This window comes from Nannobrachium achirus (assembly GCF_963921795.1).
Source record: "Nannobrachium achirus genome assembly, chromosome: 7".
NCBI lineage: Eukaryota > Metazoa > Chordata > Actinopteri > Myctophiformes > Myctophidae > Nannobrachium > Nannobrachium achirus.
The window spans coordinates 69,416,701-69,435,822 of NC_137816.1; the positions used below are offsets into that span (position 1 = coordinate 69,416,701).

A 19,122-nucleotide genomic window follows, 5' to 3' on the forward strand; every position below is an offset into this window, starting at 1 on the left:
AGAAGGAAAGGTAGAGAAGCTTTGGTTTACACCATGTTGTTGTGGTTTACAGCCTCCAGGGAGAAGGAAAGCTAGAGAAGCATTGGTTTACATGGTTTTCTGTTGTTTGCAGCCTCCAGGGAGAAGGAAAGCTAGAGAAGCATTGGTTTACATGGTTTTCTGTTGTTTGCAGCCTCCAGGGAGAAGGCCATCATCGAGCGCGGTCTGGAGTCCTTCTCCTCCGTGTCCTGCATCCGCTTCAGACCCTACCGTAACGGAGACAATGAATGGATCAGCATCGAGTCCAAGAGCGGGTAATTATTAATATTATTAATATTATTATTATTATACAACCAGAACGCTTCAGACCCTACCATAACGGAGACAGGGAATGGATCAGCATCGAGTCCAAGAGCGGGTAATTATTAATATTATTATTACCAGTAAGACTCCCTAATCGGGAGATAAGCGACCGTTGGTCGCTTATCTCCACACATATCACAACCTCCACCTCTCACGTCATACGGGTAGCCATAGTTACACCTGGAATGTTGAATCTCCATATATGGAGATAACCTACGCATCACACAAAGTCTGACCTCACCAGCCCATACTTGGGCATGGACGACTTATATCTCCATATACGGAGATGGCCATATATGGAGATACGATGACATCACAGAGTCCACAGCTGATGATGTGGCGTGATGTCATACAATAAACAAACAAGCCCTATATACTGATGCGATACGATGACATCACAGAGTCCACAGCTGATGATGTGGCGTGATGTCATACAATAAACAAACAAGCCCTATATACTGATGCGGAGATATGAGCAGGGCAAAGGTGTGACGTGTGACGTGTGACCGACCGACCGACCGACCGACCGACCGACCGACGGACGGACGGCCGGTGGAGGTTTTCATAGTAAACTGCTCCCTGACGGTCGCAATTATACAACCAGAACTTGTATTCACCCATGGGGGGCACTGTTGATTCTGACAGGAGATTTTGATCTAGTTGTAGTCACGGTATTTTGAATCCAATTTAATTTCGAGTCACATTTTAGCCACCTGAAAAGTTGACTAAATATCACTTCCTATGCACCTGTTTCCGCGAGAATTTACTGTAGCATTATCTGCGGGACACTTCCGGTTAACAGCAGACATACAAGCTCACGTGGCGTCGCAGATGTAACCGTTGTGAGCTTGTAGATCACACTCGGCTGCAACGCCGGAAACTGCCTGCACATTCTGCGCAATGCATGATGGGACGTTGGAAAGTTGTGGATATGTCCGAAAGCACCCTGTGTTGCGGAAAGACCCGTCCCCACCTGCCTCTGATTGGTCTACCTGCACGGGGAATATTCCTTTCAGAAAGGCTTCATTTTCAAGATGGCGTGTGACTGGCATCCACGATAGCTGCAGGAGCTTTAAATGCCTATAAACTGGGATTGCACAGGGAAGCGTGCCCTCTCGCAAAATGGTTCCGGTGGAAGGGAACCGGGAACCCTTTGGGTCTCTAACGCTCCTCTAATGTTTAGGAAACCTGTTGCTTTCAGGGTCACTCAGATCTTTCTGTAGGTGTTACTCCTACGTGAGTAGCTATGGTAACGTGTCTGTCTGTCTGTAGGTGTTACTCCTACGTGAGTAGCTATGGTAACGTGTCTGTCTGTCTGTAGGTGTTACTCCTACGTGAGTAGCTATGGTAACGTGTCTGTCTGTCTGTAGGTGTTACTCCTACGTGAGTAGCTATGGTAACGTGTCTGTCTGTCTGTAGGTGCTAGGGATATCAACGATTATATGATTTTCGATTAATCGAGCGATTAATCAATAATCGATTTTAATATTTCATGTTTTTTTATACTATTTCATGGCTTAGTTAGGTAGTTTCATCCAAAATATAGGCTAATAATAGTATTAATGATAATACTAAATGGCCATTGATTTACTATTCACACCAGCACCAACTGTAAACTGGGTGAAGGAGCACAGCAGAATGGCAGCTGCCTGCTACACACACCCCTCCCCCCCTGTCTCAGACACATGTGTGATTGATTCAGGCTTGATTGTTTAGTAGCCATTATCAAAGAAAAGGGGAAAACAGCGCCATCTGTATTGTAAGCATCACAGAATCTGTTCTTGAGAGATTAGGTGAACAGTACACTGACACACTAAAAAGAAAGATGAAGAGTAGTAGTTATGGACTACCAATTACCTGAAGAGCCATGTTGTACATATGTAAATGTGCATTGCATTCCAGTACAAAAAAAAACGAAAAACAGAAGAAAGAAAAACTTTTTTTTTTATATATTAAAAAAATTATTAATAATCAATTATTGCTATAGAATAATCAATTTTGATAAAGGTCCATTTTTGACATCCCTAGTAGGTGCTACTCCTACGTGAGTAGCTATGGTAACGTGTCTGTGCGTCTGTAGGTGCTACAGCTACGTGGGTCGTCATGGTAACATGTGTGTGTGTGTGTGTGTGTGTAGGTGCTACTCCTAGGTGGGTCGTCATGGTAACCTGTGTGTGTGTGTGTGTGTGTAGGTGCTACTCCTACGTGGGTCGTCATGGTAACCTGTGTGTGTGTGTGTGTAGGTGCTACAGCTACGTGGGTCGTCATGGTAACATGTGTGTGTGTGTGTGTGCGTAGGTGCTACAGCTACGTGGGTCGTCATGGTAACCTGTGTGTGTGTGTGTGTGTAGGTGCTACTCCTAGGTGGGTCGTCATGGTAACATGTGTGTGTGTGTGTGTGTAGGTGCTACTCCTAGGTGGGTCGTCATGGTAACCTGTGTGTGTGTGTGTGTGTAGGTGCTACTCCTAGGTGGGTCGTCATGGTAACATGTGTGTGTGTGTGTGTGTAGGTGCTACTCCTAGGTGGGTCGTCATGGTAACATGTGTGTGTGTGTGTGTGTAGGTGCTACTCCTAGGTGGGTCGTCATGGTAACCTGTGTGTGTGTGTGTGTGTAGGTGCTACTCCTACGTGGGTCGTCAGGGCGGCGGTCAGACGGTGTCTCTGGCTCGTCAGGGCTGCCTGTACCACAGCACCGTTCAGCACGAGCTGCTGCACGCTCTGGGCTTCAACCACGAGCAGACACGCAACGACAGAGACAACCACATCAGGGTGTACTGGGAGAACATCATCGATGGTAGGAACACTACCACACTACACTACACTACACTACACTACACTACACTACACTACACTACCACACTACACTACACCTTTACAATATAACAACACTACACTACACTATGAACAGACAGCAACGACAGAGACAACCACATCAGAGTGTACTGGGAGAACATCATCGATGGTACCTACACTATACTACACTACACTACACCACTACAACACTACTACACTCTACACTACTACACTATGAACAGACCCGCAACGACAGAGACAACCACATCAGGGTGTACTGGGAGAACATCATCGATGGTAGGAACACTACCACTCTACACCTTTTCAATATAACAATATAACAACACTACATAACATACCAGTAAGACTCCCTAATCGGGAGTCAACCTCCACAACCTCCACCTCTCACGTCATACGGGCAGCCATAGTTACACCTGGAATGTTGAATCTCCATATATGGAGATAACCTACGCATCACACAAAGTCTGACCTCACCAGCCCATACTTGGGCATGGACGACTTATATCTCCATATACGGAGATGGCCATATATGGAGATACGATGACATCACAGAGTCCACAGCTGATGATGTGGCGTGATGTCATACAATACACATGCCAAACTTTGCACACACACTCCTTGCCTGCCAATCCACAACCTCCACCTCTCACGTCATACGGGCAGCCATAGTTACACCTGGAATGTTGAATCTCCATATATGGAGATAACCTACGCATCACACAAAGTCTGACCTCACCAGCCCATACTTGGGCATGGACGACTTATATCTCCATATACGGAGATAGCCATATATGGAGATACGATGACATCACAGAGTCCACAGCTGATGATGTGGCGTGATGTCATACAATACACAAACAAGCCCTATATAAAGGGGCAATTCTCACCAGGGAAGAGAGCATTCCCCACTAGCTGAGTATCTTAAGATGGTTGGATGTGATGATAAGCTATAAGCTTAGTTGATCCTGGCGATAAGGTCTGAGTCGAGGAATGCTCTCTTCCCTGGTGAGAATTGCCCCTTTATATAGGGCTTGTTTGTGTATTGTACATGACATCACGCCACATCATCAGCTGTGGACTCTGTGATGTCGCCACATCATCAGCTGTGGACTCTGTGATGTCATCGTATCTATGAGTTGGGGAAAAGTGTGACGTGTGACCGACGGACGGACGGACGGACGGCCGGTGGAGGTTTTGGTAGTAAACTGCTCCCTGACGGTCGCAATAACATGTATATAATAATTATGTATAATTCTATATCTACGTATTTATTTAATCTCAGGTTATGTATGTGGTTAATTATGTATAATTCTATATCTGTATTTATGTTTATTTCCAGACATGAAATACAACTTCAACAAGATCGACACCCTGAACCAGGGCACTGGATACGACTACAACTCTGTCATGCAGTACGAGAGGTTAGTAGAACTACACCTCCCATAATGCATTAGCACAGGCTAATAGGACTACAACTCTGTCATGTAGTACGAGAGGTTAGTAGCACTACACCTCCCAGAATGCATTAGCACAGGCTAATAGGACTACAACTCTGTCATGCAGTACGAGAGGTTAGTAGAACTAAACCTCCCAGAATGCATTAGCACAGGCTAATAGGACTACAACTCTGTCATGTAGTACGAGAGGTTAGAACTAAACCTCCCAGAATGCATTAGCACAGGCTAATAGGACTACAACTCTGTCATGCAGTACGAGAGGTTAGTAGAACTACACCTCCCAGAATGCATTAGCACAGGCTAATAGGACTACAACTCTGTCATGCAGTACGAGAGATCTGTTTCTAAACATGAAAAACTTACTGTATATATACTTACTAAGGACCTTATACTCAGGGGTTCCCAAACTTTTTTGGCTCGGGGCACCCCTATAAATATATTTTTTTCATCCGAGGCACCCCTACATTATTATATTCCTAATTTTCACTCCCAGCACCTTATATTTATAGCATGTCGTCGCATCGCGAGGCGATGTGTGATTTTTTTTTCACTAGTTTTCACTAGTTTTGTGCGACGGTCTTGTATGATGAAGCAGGGCAAAATACGTACATTTGAAACTTGGAGATACCAGGTTTCTGCCCGACAGTGACGATATTTTAGCGATTATGTTCCGAGGAAAACGTTGAGATAGCCTAATAGCCATTTTGGTTAGAACTGACTGAAAATAACTTTGTACTAAGTTTAAAATGATACTAAATATATTTTTAAATGTCGAAACAAATTTAAAATATCATCAATTATCTCAAAATATTTGCAGAAAGCACTACCAAAAAAGCTATCATGTTCATGCATGGTGCCTGTCAAGGAATTTATGAAGTGTGTAGTAAAACATTTAATAAACAAAAACGTTATTTGATCTATGACTGTCTTGTCAGTCATACTGTGTGACTATTAGGTGTCACTGTTTCCCAGGGCACGATGCATGAGTGGATCTGCTGCAGCTGTTTACATAATCTTGATAATACATAGGGATGTGACTTCCTATGTATTGGTTCTCGTCATTTATTGTCACCTGTGCCTTGTTTAGTTAGGAATCCATGCATGCAGCTGCAACAGGCTGTCTTTCAAGGGGTGTCAAAACTAGGCCTGGCCTTCAGAGTATATAGCTGACAGAATGACTTGTATTCAAAAAAATCAAACCTCGGTTCGAAGTGGAGCGGTGAATTTGAGCAGTTCCAGGTAAATATATATATATATATATATATATATATATATATATATATATATATATATATATATATAATTGAATATTGAATATACATATTTTGGGGACCTCTCTGCGGGTCTTGACCCACAGATTGACAACATTAACCTCCCGTGGCAGGGGGAAGAGAATAGAATAGTCCCTGACTTTTTTTCCACCAATTTATATATTGACATGTGTCAATTCTTGATTGCCCGTGGCTCGCTACGGTGGCTGCATGCTTCGTGAGCCTCCACTCTAGCGGCTATCACGGTGTGTGTGTGTGTGTGTGTGTGTGTGTGTGTGTGTGTGTGTGTGTGTGTGTGTGTGTGTGTGTGTGTGTGTGTGTGGTAAAAGTCCGCGCATGCGCAGATGCTGCCGTGCTGACCAACACAATTTGGACACACAAAGCCACACAAAGGGAGCTGTGCTAGCTCCAAAAAACTGACCCAGGAACTTCTGTAGGGAGAGCGGATTGGACTGAGGCCATGGGGCCGTGAGGGCAGACAGGGCTGAAGCCTTGTGATTGTCATATTAAAGCAATAAGCCAAAAGAGGCGGGTGGTTACCGGGGTTGTATACACCGGCTGAGAGGCGTTGGGAAACACGAGGCGCCAGCCGAGTGTTTCCGACCCTCTCAGCCGGTGTATACTACCCGGCCGGTAACCACAAGCCTCGCGTGGCTTATTGCTTTTCTAAATGAAAATCATAGACATGTACCAATTAAAACTGTTCTATTTCACTAATAATACACAATAAGGTCTGCTCTGCAAGAAAGTATTTCCCGGCCAGGCTGCAGAAACGACACAGGTGCAGATAATTGGTGCACTGTGGAACACTGTGGAAAGAAATAACGCACCTGGGTTTGATATAAACTGATTCAAGGTGTGGGTTATAGTCTCACATACCACAGCAACCAGCCAATCAGAATCAAGGAATGGAACTAGCCGTTTTAGAGTCTGTATTATGGACTTGTTGCTATTGTCTCTAAATAAACTGGACATCTACGACTCGTTACCCTGGATTGGACTCCACATTTCTCTTTTACATGCCGTTGTGTTCTCCCCATGCAGATATGCCTTCTCTAAGAACAATGTGTTCTCCCCATGCAGATATGCCTTCTCTAAGAACAATGTGTTCTCCCCATGCAGATATGCCTTCTCTAAGAACAATGTGTTCTCCCCATGCAGATATGCCTTCTCTAAGAACAACCGTCCCACCATGGTCCCCATCCCCAACAGCAACGCTGTGCTGGGACAGGCCAGTCAGATGAGCAGGGCTGACATCGACCGCCTCAACAGACTCTACAAGTGCTGTGAGTATAGCAGATATATAGACTATCATACAGACTCAACAGACTCTACAAGTGCTGTGAGTATAGCACTGATATATAGACTATCATACAGACTCAACAGACTCTACAAGTGCTGTGAGTATAGCACTGATATATAGACTATCATACAGGCTCAACAGACTCTACAAGTGCTGTGAGTACCACTGATTATAGACTATCATACAGACAACAGACTCTACAAGTGCTGTGAGTATAGCACTGATATATAGACTATCATACAGACAACAGACTCTACAAGTGCTGTGAGTATAGCTCTGATATATAGACTATCATACAGACTCAACAGACTCTACAAGTGCTGTGAGTATAGCAGATAGACTATTATACAGACTAGTCCCCCCAGGAATCCGCGGAGAAAAAGTCTTGATTCCGCGGAGAACAATCCTGATTCTGCGAAATTCTGCGGAGAACATTTCTTGATTCCGTGGACATTAAAAAACAACCTGAAATGACCAGTTATCAAGCAGAAAATTATATAGTTCTAACAATAAAGTAAAACGTCTCATGAAATAGCTACAATTAATTGTATTTAGTGGTTAGAATAATCAAATAATCATTTTTGAGAATAAAAATCTAATATTAAATCTATTATTTTTTAATTGCTATTGTTTTTAATAATTACTTTCTGTTGCAAAGACTATATTGTCATGCAAACCCTGCCCATAGTAACCACATTTTAGAGGATAGCCTACCTACTACCTAGTATGGGTGTAATATTTATTTATTCTCTTCTGCATTAGCATTGTTATTGCCAGGACCATAGAGGCATAGAGAGGAACTATAGTTCAGGACACAGTTTCTGTCAGGAACGAATGTGGGACCGGACCAATACAGCGTCAGTGCTAGCAGGAGGGAAGCTAAGCTATTCCCCCAGGCTCTGTATGAGGTGGCCACTGATCAAACCTTGTACACATCGTTTTATAATAGTAGTAATAACTACTCCCGCCGCTCTGCTGCCACTCGCAACTGTTATTCCGCGGCCATCAGAAAAGTCCGCGAATGGCCGTGAAATCCGCGGGTGGTCCACCGTGGTCGCGAGTTCCGCGAAAAATTCTGTGATCGCGGAATCGCGGATTCCTGGGGGGACTAACAGACTCAACAGACTCTACAAGTGCTGTGAGTATAGCAGATATATAGACTATCATACAGACTCAACAGACTCTACAAGTGCTGTGAGTATAGCAGATATATAGACTATCATACAGACTCAACAGACTCTACAAGTGCTGTGAGTATAGCACTGATATATAGACTATCATCAGTGTTGGGGAAGTTACTTTGAAATTGTTACTTGTACAGTTACAAGTAACTCACCATGGCAGTAACTTGATCAAGTTAAAGTTATACCCCTGGAGAAATGTAACTTATAAAGTTTCAAGTTACATAGAAAAAGTAACTTGAGTAACTTGAGTTACTTTTTTTTCAGCGTTAAATTGAGAATGTACATTTGGTGTACATGAAACAAAATATAATATCCTACAAAAAAAGTCACATGCCAGCAGAAATATGCCTCTCAACTGAGTTTTATGTTTTATTTCAAAAATATTTACATTTTCTTTAGTAAACATCTGTGTTCCTAATATAAAGTTAAACAAATAAGAAAATTATGATCTGTTGAGGACATTTGATCGTGAAATTATAATTTCGCTTCTTGTAACTTGAGCCAAAATGTACCCAAAAAGTATCTCAGTTACTTGACGAGTTACAGAAATATGAATGTAACTCAGTTACCAGCAAGCAAAATGTAACATAGTTACATAACTCAGTTACATGTAACTTCAACGTCCCCAACACTGTTAATATCCATGGTAGGGTGGCCACCAGCAGGACCTCAGAAAGGAGGACACTTTTCCAGGGCGCGCTGTATGGGACCCCCAAAATGATATGTAGTCGCGGACCCCCTTCTCAAAATAATTAGTGCCAGCCAGGGACCCACATATTATTCCAAATTTGTACACTTTTTGATAAAAATAAATAAAAAAATAAATCAAATTCATAGCTTGTAGATCGGATATATTTACTAATATTGTGTAAAATAGGTTTAAAGTTGTTTAAACTAAGACTGGGTAGCCAACCTCCTTCGTGAATTATTTTTGGGCCTATACTTTTATTCTTGAGTTAAAGTGTCCCATTTGAAATCTATTCCACATGACTGGCATCAGAAATAATAAAACAGTGAGAGGGGAAGAGAAGGGGAGACCTGTGGAGTGGACATATGGGTACTAGATAGCTCAGCTGCACTTATTTTGTTACTAGAAATGAGAGGAAAACCTATAGCTGCAGAACACTAAGTTATTGCCTGTCGGTCAAAACATGTTTACACATCTACCTTTCCACATCTACCTTTCCTTTGCTGACATCAAGCCATTACACACAGTGCTGCAGGTGCATATTCTTTGTTATGCTTAAGAAAACAACAAGCAACACAATTTAACATAAAAATATTTCAATTCTTGTTTAACTAATTTATAGGGGTGTAACGATACATTTTAATAGCGATTCGATACATATCACGATACATGGTTGACGATACGATACATGGAAGATATTGGTTCATTCATGGTGATACGATACGATTCGATTAAATTATTTCAAATCGATATAGTAACTATTTAGCAAAGAAATTAAATCTGTGAAAGGAGTGGATAATGCAGGTTTTTAAGGGAAACATGTATTATATATTAAACACAGTGATTATCTGCCAAATACATGGACATTGTATATTGACAATCCTGCACCTTGACATGAACCCAGAGATTACACATATTTATCGATAGACCAGTGTAGCTGTATGGAAAGGAAAAGTAATTAAACCCCTCCCTTTAATAAAAATGCTAAATACAATGACCAAGTAGGTAGTATCGATACAATCGATTCTTTGCACTGCCGATTCGATACGATACAAAATAAAACGATACGATTCGATTTTAGCTGTTTTAGTTTCGATATACTTCGATTTTTTAAGTTAAAAACGATATTTCGATACAGTTACTACATCGTTACACCCCTACTAATTTACCTTGCTCCATGTTGGCTAAATGACGTTGCGTCTTTTGGGCAAATCTGAGCTGCAGTTCATCTTCTACAACTACTTAACCTCGCCTCACCAGGCTTTCTAAACAAGTCTACTCACCGTCGGTTTTATCCACACGCGTGGGAGGAGCGACTGGAGCGTTCAGTGTGAGTAGTCCAACGTGTGCTTGCTGTGTGTAAACGAAATACACACACATAGCACGCGATAAGCTGCGGTGCGGTGTCGCGCTGCCTGTGACGGTGAGCTTGTATATCTGCTAAACGGGAGATTTGCGGACATATGTAAATGTAACCATTAAGCAAACGTGCACTGTAGCCTCCCTCTAAAAGCCGGACAATTAGGTGTCCGGCCAGAGGCTGTGCTGGGCGGAGGACAGCACGGTCAAAAACCGGACTGTCCGGCGCAAATCCGGACGAATGGCCACCCTAATCCATGGTCTTTTGTCAAGTGTGTGTTCTGAAGAAAACACACATAACTCAGCCTTATATTAGTGTCTCAGTAAACTGTAGGATCACAGAGACATCAAAGACATGCTGACTGAATATGCACTGTAAATACCTGATAACCTGAATCCATGCTTTGTTTTCCACGCGTTTCAGAAACAGGAGAACTTGTGACCTTCAAGCTTCCACCAGGAGAGGGCGCTGATGGAGATGAAGGAGGTCTGCTGGACCCAGAAGTTCATTCATCCAAACATCACCGGAGTTTTGATTGAACAATAAAAGCTGATCAACTTGAAATGCATAAAAAAGCTTCAAGTTATTTTTGAAAGAATATTGTTGTTGTTTTTTTATGTGAAAAAATTCCCCTGCCTGGAAAGTATGAATAATAACTAGGGCTGGGACTTTAACTGATTAATTGCGTTTAGTTAATTACAGAAAATTAACACGTTTTAATCGCACTTAGTTTTTGCACCACAGAACCTTCAGTTTCGGGCATACTGATCATAGCGATGCACCAACCAAGAAGAGACAACAAACGCAAAGGGAGAAGTAGCCGATCAGAGCGCTTTACTTGGCCCAGTGGATGCGAAAGTTTGAATTAAAAAACTCACTCTCGGGTCAAATATTAATATGCGATTAAAATGCGATTAATTGTGATTAATTCATTACAAAGCCTGTAATTAATTTGATAAATCTTTTTAATCACATCCCAGCCCTAATATAGAAAGAGCAGATCTACAAAGCTCACAAATTGCAACGCGTTGTGAGCTTGTAGATCTTCTATTTTCAAACATGTTGTACTTTTAGTTTTGGTACTTTAAGTACATTTTGATACTGTTATACTTTTACTCGAGTACATTTTGGATTCTGGACTTATACATGTAACAGAGTCTTTCTAGTAAAACATTTAGTACTTTTTACACCACTGCAAGCCAAACCAAACAGAAATGTAACTGTCAACAACAACACAAAAACACCATTAAATCGTTAATCTCGATTATTTGATCGGCGGTTAACCGTCAGGTACAAATGCCATAATAGATAATGTCTAACCGACAGCTTCATACCGACAGAGGAACTTCATGCTGTGCAGCTGTTTGTGGTCCAAACTGTTGGAGATGTGCAGCAACACGGAGTTGAAGTCACCTGACATGACGCTGTCTGGAGGTTCACTTAGTTTAACTTAGTTTAAAGGAGCTATCGTCAACCTTTTCTTGAAAAACGGATGCTAAAATAAAAATCTGCTAAAAGGCATTATGCCAAAGAGGTGGAGTCGAACTTCACTGAATCAAACAACAGCAGAGACTTGTGGCAAGGACTGAACATTCTCACTGACTTTAACCCCCCCCCCAAGTGGGTGCCAAAATAAAAATTATGTTTCGAAAATATTTTATAAAAAAAATAAGCTTCATATTATGTGTTTCTATTCAAAAATGACCACAAAAAGTGTAAAATAATGATAAAATAATCATTTTGGCCGTTGTCGGGCTGACACTTTGTTTACATCCTAGTCTAACACTATCAGACTAGAATGTAAACAAAGTGTCAGCCTGACAAAAAGGTTGACTATAGCTCCTTTAACTTGGTTTCACTTAGTTTAAAAGTTATAGTTTAGTTTGGTTTCGAAGACAAAGAGCCCCCCAGCTCCGACGTTGGCTCGATCACTACAGAGAACATGCACTCTGTTGTTTTTGCGAAACCAGGACTTCATCTAGTCCATTTAAACATCAATAGCTTGAATCCCAAAAAACTGGAGCTAATTAAGGGAATGTTTCATGGCGGTAAGGCAAAGATTTTATCCTTCTCTGAAACTAAACTTGATGACTCGTTTACAGATGCTAGCATTGAAATTGCCAACTACACTGTAATCAGGAATGATAGAAACAGGTGGGGAGGCGGAGTTTGCATGTATGTACATAATGATGTCAATTTTATCCCCCGTCCAGACTTACACCACAGTTCTCTTGAAACTGTATGGATTGAGGTAATCTTTGAACATGCAAAAAACATACTAGTATGCGCTGTCTATAGACCACCTGATCAGAATGATTTCTTTGAGCTGTTTGATGAGAGCTTAGCAAAGGTGGACGGTACTGAGTATCACATTTTGGGCGACTGGAATGTGGACATTTTGCGTAAAGACGCACCCATGTTCAAGTCCTTTGATGGGTTATGCAATCAATACAGCCTCACTCAGCTTGTCACAGTACCCACCAGGGTGACAGAGCACTCTCAAACCCTCATAGATCTCGTCGTAACCACTGACAAGTCCAAAGTCACCGCTAGCGGGGCTATTGTATGCGGTCTTAGTGATCATTATATGATCTACTCTACCCGAAAAATACACAAACCCAAGGCTAGTGGCCACATAACTGTCGTTGCTAGAAGCCTGAAGAACTACTCCAGTGAGGCTTTTAATCTCAAACTAGCGGGTGTAGACTTTTCCCCAGAGCTGCAGTGTACAGATGTACAGTGTACAGATGTCGAAGAAGCATGGCGCGGTTTTAAAACCAAATTGACCAATGCTCTAGACGACGTGGCCCCCTTGAATACCACCAGGGTTAAAGCCCGCCAAGAGCCATGGTATAACTCAGATATTGCAGAATCAGCTAAACTCAGAGACAAAAAATACGATGAAAAACGAAAGTGCTGCAAAAAGCTCAGGAAAAAATTCAACCCTGGCCTCAAAATCCATGTTGAGCATCTTACTGCTCAATGCAAGAGACTTAGAAACCAGACAACCGCCCTAGTTAGATCCGCCAAAAAAAACTACATCGACGACAAAATCGATGAATACAAAAACAAACCGCGAGACCTATGGAAGTTGCTTAACAACCAATTAGGCTTAAAATCAAAAACCATATGCCACAACATAAACATCAAAACGGACGCCGCTCTCATTTCTGACAAAGGTGAAGTGGCTACCCATCTTAACAAAACCTTTACCACCACAGCCCGTTCACTGGTCAAAAGACTGGTCGCCCCATCTGGGCGGTATGGTGAAGAATTTGTTAATACATTCTACAAAAAACTGGGCGTCAGTAAAGACAGCTTTAAACTTTCCACAGTGACAACTGATGAAGTGTTTAAAAAATTGAGCGCCCTACCTCAACACAAGGCCACTGGCCTTGATAAAATCCCAGCTAGATTTCTCAGAGATTCAGCCGCCACCATTGCTCCAATCATTACCCACATAATTAACCTTTCCATCGAACAGGGTCATGTCCCCCAGGACTTCAAACTAGCAAAAGTAACCCCCCTGCACAAAAAAGGTAGCAAACTAGACCCTGGAAACTACCGCCCCGTTTCCATTCTTAGCTCCATATCCAAAGTCATGGAGAAAATAGTCTACGAACAGATTGCAAGATATCTCGATGAGAATAATCTGATTTACGAGTTCCAATCTGGATTCAGAAAATCCCATTCCACTGACACATGCCTTCTCTATTTGACTGACCAAATCAAACGCGAAGCGGATCAGGGCAAATATAGTGGCATGGTCATGATGGACCTCCAGAAGGCATTTGACACCGTGGATCATGCTATTCTGATTGAGAAACTAAAAGCCATCGGTCTTGACAGCGCAGCAGTGAGCTGGATGCAATCTTACCTGGTGGGGAGGGAACAGGTGGTGGAGATTAACGGTACCCTGTCCCCCCCCCTCCCAGTAAGCTGTGGAGTTCCTCAAGGTAGCATACTGGGACCTCTGTTGTTCCTAATATACGTGAACGACATGGCATCTGCTTGCGACTGCAACCTGTTCCTGTTCGCGGATGACTCGGCTCTCCTAGTCTCGGGCAAGGACCACTTGCAGGTTGAAAAGACACTTAACTCTGAACTGAGTAAGATCTGCACATGGCTTAACGACAACAAATTATCAATTCACCTGGGCAAAACCGAGTCCATCCTCTTTGGATCAAATCATAACCTCAAAAAGGTAGAGAACTTCACAATCAAAGTGGGTGACAAGGTCATAACACGAAAAAACGAAATCTCTTACTTAGGATGTATCCTTGAAGCTAATCTTTCCAGCGAAAAGATGACTTCAAAAGTAATACAAAAAATCAACCAACGAACTCGTTTCCTACAGAGGATCGCCCCAATGGTCAACTTCAACACACTGAAGACCATAGCTGGTGCAATAATCCAGCCCCTCTTTGACTATGGAGTCCACGTATGGTATCGTGACGCCCCACAAGCCCTAAAAACTAAACTCCAAACAGCCCAAAATAAACTAATTAGGGTCCTGCTTAACCTTCCCAATCAGACTCACCTCACCGCTACTCACCAGTTAAGAGTGGGGTGGCTCAGAGTAGATGACAGAGTACAGCAACTTGCAATGGACTGGTGTACAAGATACACTACACCACTATGATACCCAAGTACCTGTCAAAATACTTTATAAACGTTAAGGATGTCGATAATTACCACACCAGAGGCAGTGCCACAGATCACGTTCAACCCAGAGTCAACTCAAAGAAAGGGTCGAACTCGTTCTTCTGCTATACCACAAAAATTGTGGAATGCCTTACTGAAGGCCATAAAGGAGTGTGGATCACTAGCATCCTTTAAAATTGCCCTAAAAAACCACTTACAGGCAGCAGCCGTTCACAACTGGTAAAAACCTAGCCCAACCCTACCCTCCCTGCCCCTTCCTTGTATATACTGTACATACTGATTGTTTAGACTTACTGTTACCTGCCCCTTCCTTGTATATATTGTATATACTGTACTTACTGATTGTATAGACCTACTGTTTTCTTTTTCTTTCTTTTTTTCTTTACATGTCTACTGCATAGTACTGTGTTCTATTTGTCTGTCATTCAATGTTATATGAGATACTTAAATGGTTTCCTGTTGAAATAAGCTTAGTCTTTTCATGGATCTCCTTTTAGTAGACCTTGTACCAGTGAACTGTACCGTCATGAATCTGTACATTTTCCTATGCAAACTTCTAATAAAGCCTTCAATCAATCAAAGGTTTACTTCAGTTGTGTCCGCATGTCAGTCAGTAATGATCCTATCTGAATCTGAACAACAGGAAGAGCAACCAACATCCTGACTAGAGAGAGGTGGGACGTCCGCGAACGAATCAAGTCTTTTGAATGGCTCTTTGAAATGAACGATGGGATCCGCTTCACAGTAGGGAGCCGTTCCTTTCTAAATGAACAGTTGTGGAAAAAGTACACACATTCTTTACTTTATACTATGTAAAAGTATCAGTACTGCAATGTAGAAATACTCTGCCACAAGTAGAAGTTTGGAATTAAAATGTACAAAAGCATAAAATGCACTTTAAAGTACCAATAATAGAAAGTACTCGTTAAGCAAAATGTCCTGTTTCACAAGTTATCCAATGAAGAAAGAAGAGAAAAGCGACGCATTGTGAGCTTGTAGATCAGCTATTTTCAAATGGCAGGTATGTCAGAAATAAATGTATATAGGGTTGAAGTTATTTGTAATTATAATCAAAATCTACAAAGTAACTATAGTAACTAGAATGAGCCAGTCTATTGAAAGGAACGGATCTCAGAGATCCGGTTCACTTCAAAGAGCCATAAATCCCATCTCTATCCTGGGCTCTGTTCTGTCAGCAAATCTAGGCTAGCAAATATAAGACTTCCGGTGGTCGATCTCTTCAGAATAAGAGTGTTCCTGAAGACATTGAAAAACGTTTATTATTATATGAATATTTATATATAAATATATTTATTACATTAATTACATAATAGTGTGGAGGTGTGGGGAAACACGTAAAAAACACGAAAAAAATATATATTTTTTCTAATTTAAAAAATTAAAATAAAAAACGAATTATTTTAACCAATATTTATCCTTCAAAAAAAGAGCCATAAGAATTGTAAATATACTAACTGTATAGAACCAACTAACCACGGCTCTTTATTACATTAAAAACACTCAAATTCAAAGATCTAAATAAAAGAATATAAAATATAAAGCTGAAAATAAATTATTAAGCCTACCACAAAACATCCAAAAGTTGTTCCAAGCGAGAGAGAGAGTCATTACGTTTTGAGAAGTGTATGTATGTTCGATCAGCCCTTTGTCAGGTGGACCAATGCTAAATATACCATATTACCATTGTATTTCTGTTAAAGGGTTTCTTCTATGGAACGCATGCAGTGATCAATTGAAACTAAGTGCGACATTGAATAGATTCAAGCAAATGTTCCAAATGGATACAATAAATAGATATAGGGTTGAATAGTTCTATGTAGTCTACAGCAGATTTGGGTAAGATCTAGAATATATATTTTTTAATTATCTTGTAGGTTTATTTGCTTGTATTGCTTATTTTTTGTTTGTTTTGTGTTGTTGTAAAAACACTGAGGCGTAAAGCCATAATATTTAACTGATGAATTATAGAGATATTTATGTTATTCAGTGAAGGCGTCTGATACGTTTTTAAAACCTCTACTCCTTTTTCGAACATGTCAAATGTAAAGATGATGTTAATGAAGTTCAATTTGTTTTTTAAATAAGAAAAAAATCGAATTCTTCCTTTTATTTTTTAAATTTTAATGTTCGAAATAAATAAATAAATACAAAATATTAAAGATATAGTCCACTTGCCAGAATCTGAACCCTGGCATATTGAGTACAGTAAGGTTTTATGTTAGAAATGTTGAGTAAGGGTCCCCAGCATGTAGAAACTACCGGATGCTAACTTGCATATGTTGAGCAATTTTCATAATTTGCATAATTCGATTTATTTAGCATAATCCCCCATAATAATGGATAATATGTCAAAAAACGGATTGGCCGATTTGAACAATATTAGAGTGGTTTTGGGGCTTATTGAGGATGCTGAATCCATTTTTGACATTTTCTAAATTCAAAATGGCCGTTTTAAACCGGAAATGGCCATATACCAACTGGAAAATCAACAAAAAAGTATCAAAATCACCCACTTTAAGTTGGTATAAAGCCATTTCCGGTTTAAAACGGCCATTTTGAATTTAGAAAATGGAAAAAATGGATGCCATCTCTTCTACTCCTTTCCCATAGCTTGGCCAGTCAAGTTGCCACCAAGGCTACTTTAACCCCTGTAGTTCTGGTCTGTTTTACTTTGATGGGGAAAAAATCCAATATTAGCGAGTAACCGTAAAATAGGGTCCACAAAATCTGGAAGATCTGTGAGAACTTTGAACAATAGTTGAAATAAGGAATAGCAAAATGTATATTAAAAAAAGTGAAATGGCAGAGAATCTATCCTCGCAAAAATGGTTGGGGGTAGGGACTATATTTGTAGTTGTATCATGATCCAAGGTATCCGGAGATTTTGATTGAATTATTGCGACCACCAGGTCGCAGTTACTAATTACTATCAAAACCTCCACCAGATGTCCGTCCGTCCGTCCGTCCGTCAGTCAGTCATGTCACACTTTTCCCCTACTCATATCTCCACCACTGTTGCCCCGATCCATGCCAAACTTGCACACACACTCCTTGGCTGCCAAACCACAACCTCTACCCCTTACTGCAAAGCGGTACCGTACATAGTGTCTCTAAACCCTTTTTTGCTCTAAAATTCACCATATTCCCTCCTGATTGGCTACCATTGCCAGTAAGGTACAGTAGTGTACAGTAAAGTACAGTACAGTAAGGTACAGTAGAGTACAGTAAAGTACAGTACAGTAAGGTACAGTACAGTACAGTACAGTACAGTACAGTACAGTACAGTAGGTTACTGTAAAGTACAGTAAGGTACAGTAAGGTAAAGTACAGTAAGGTACAGTAAGGTATAGTACAGTAAGGTATAGTACAGTAAGGTACTGTAAGGTACAGTAAGGTACAGTAAGGTACAGTACAGTACAGTACAGTACAGTACAGTACAGTACACACACTATAGCTGCTCAGATTCACTGCTCCACTTCAAACCGGCTAGGCAATGCAGGGCAGGGCCCCCGCACAGTAGGCGGTGCAGGGCCGGACTGGGCCCCCATGGAGGCGCTGCAGGGCCGTATCAGTTGGATCACTGCTGCAACGTAGGAGGCACGATCTCCCGATGTGAGCGGCCGCAAACTTCTAGTTACTATTAAATGTATTAAGAGATAAGCCAACACATGAAGCAGGCTGTTATAGTACCACCATGAGGCCGATTTGAAAGAACAGTTGCAGAGGTTCTTCCTTTGGCCTACAGAGAGTGTGCAGCAGTTTCATGCCGATCAGTCCAACACTGTTTAGCTGTTTATGGATGGACATAACAATGTTTCCTTGCATGGATTAACTTTTAAAAATTAAGGTGGCAAAATGGAATGAGTTCCAGCTAAACATGAACGAACCTGTGAGCCAATGATTGGGTTTTGATTGTGTCTTGTTAGATATCTAGATACCTTAACACAGTTTGGCTGCTTTCGGTAGCCAAACACGTTCACAGACGAGATAAGGTTTCCATGGTAACGCGCATCTCA

General features: G+C 41.3%; 1 protein-coding gene across 1 annotated transcript in view; it reads left to right on the forward strand.

Moving 5' to 3' along the window:
- The window catches only part of LOC308288949 (high choriolytic enzyme 1-like), a gene marked incomplete at its 5' end in the record, with an annotated part of 13,601 nt that extends 2,654 nt beyond the window's left edge, over positions 1-10,947 (forward strand). Inside the window, 5 exons of the mRNA XM_080730422.1 lie at positions 173-293; positions 2,959-3,137; positions 4,497-4,578; positions 7,047-7,171; positions 10,844-10,947. Coding sequence (XP_080586548.1) covers positions 173-293; positions 2,959-3,137; positions 4,497-4,578; positions 7,047-7,171; positions 10,844-10,845 — 509 coding nt within the window. The 3' untranslated portion in view covers positions 10,846-10,947. The remainder of the gene's footprint in view (positions 1-172; positions 294-2,958; positions 3,138-4,496; positions 4,579-7,046; positions 7,172-10,843) is intronic.
- Positions 10,948-19,122: the final 8,175 nt, after the last annotated feature.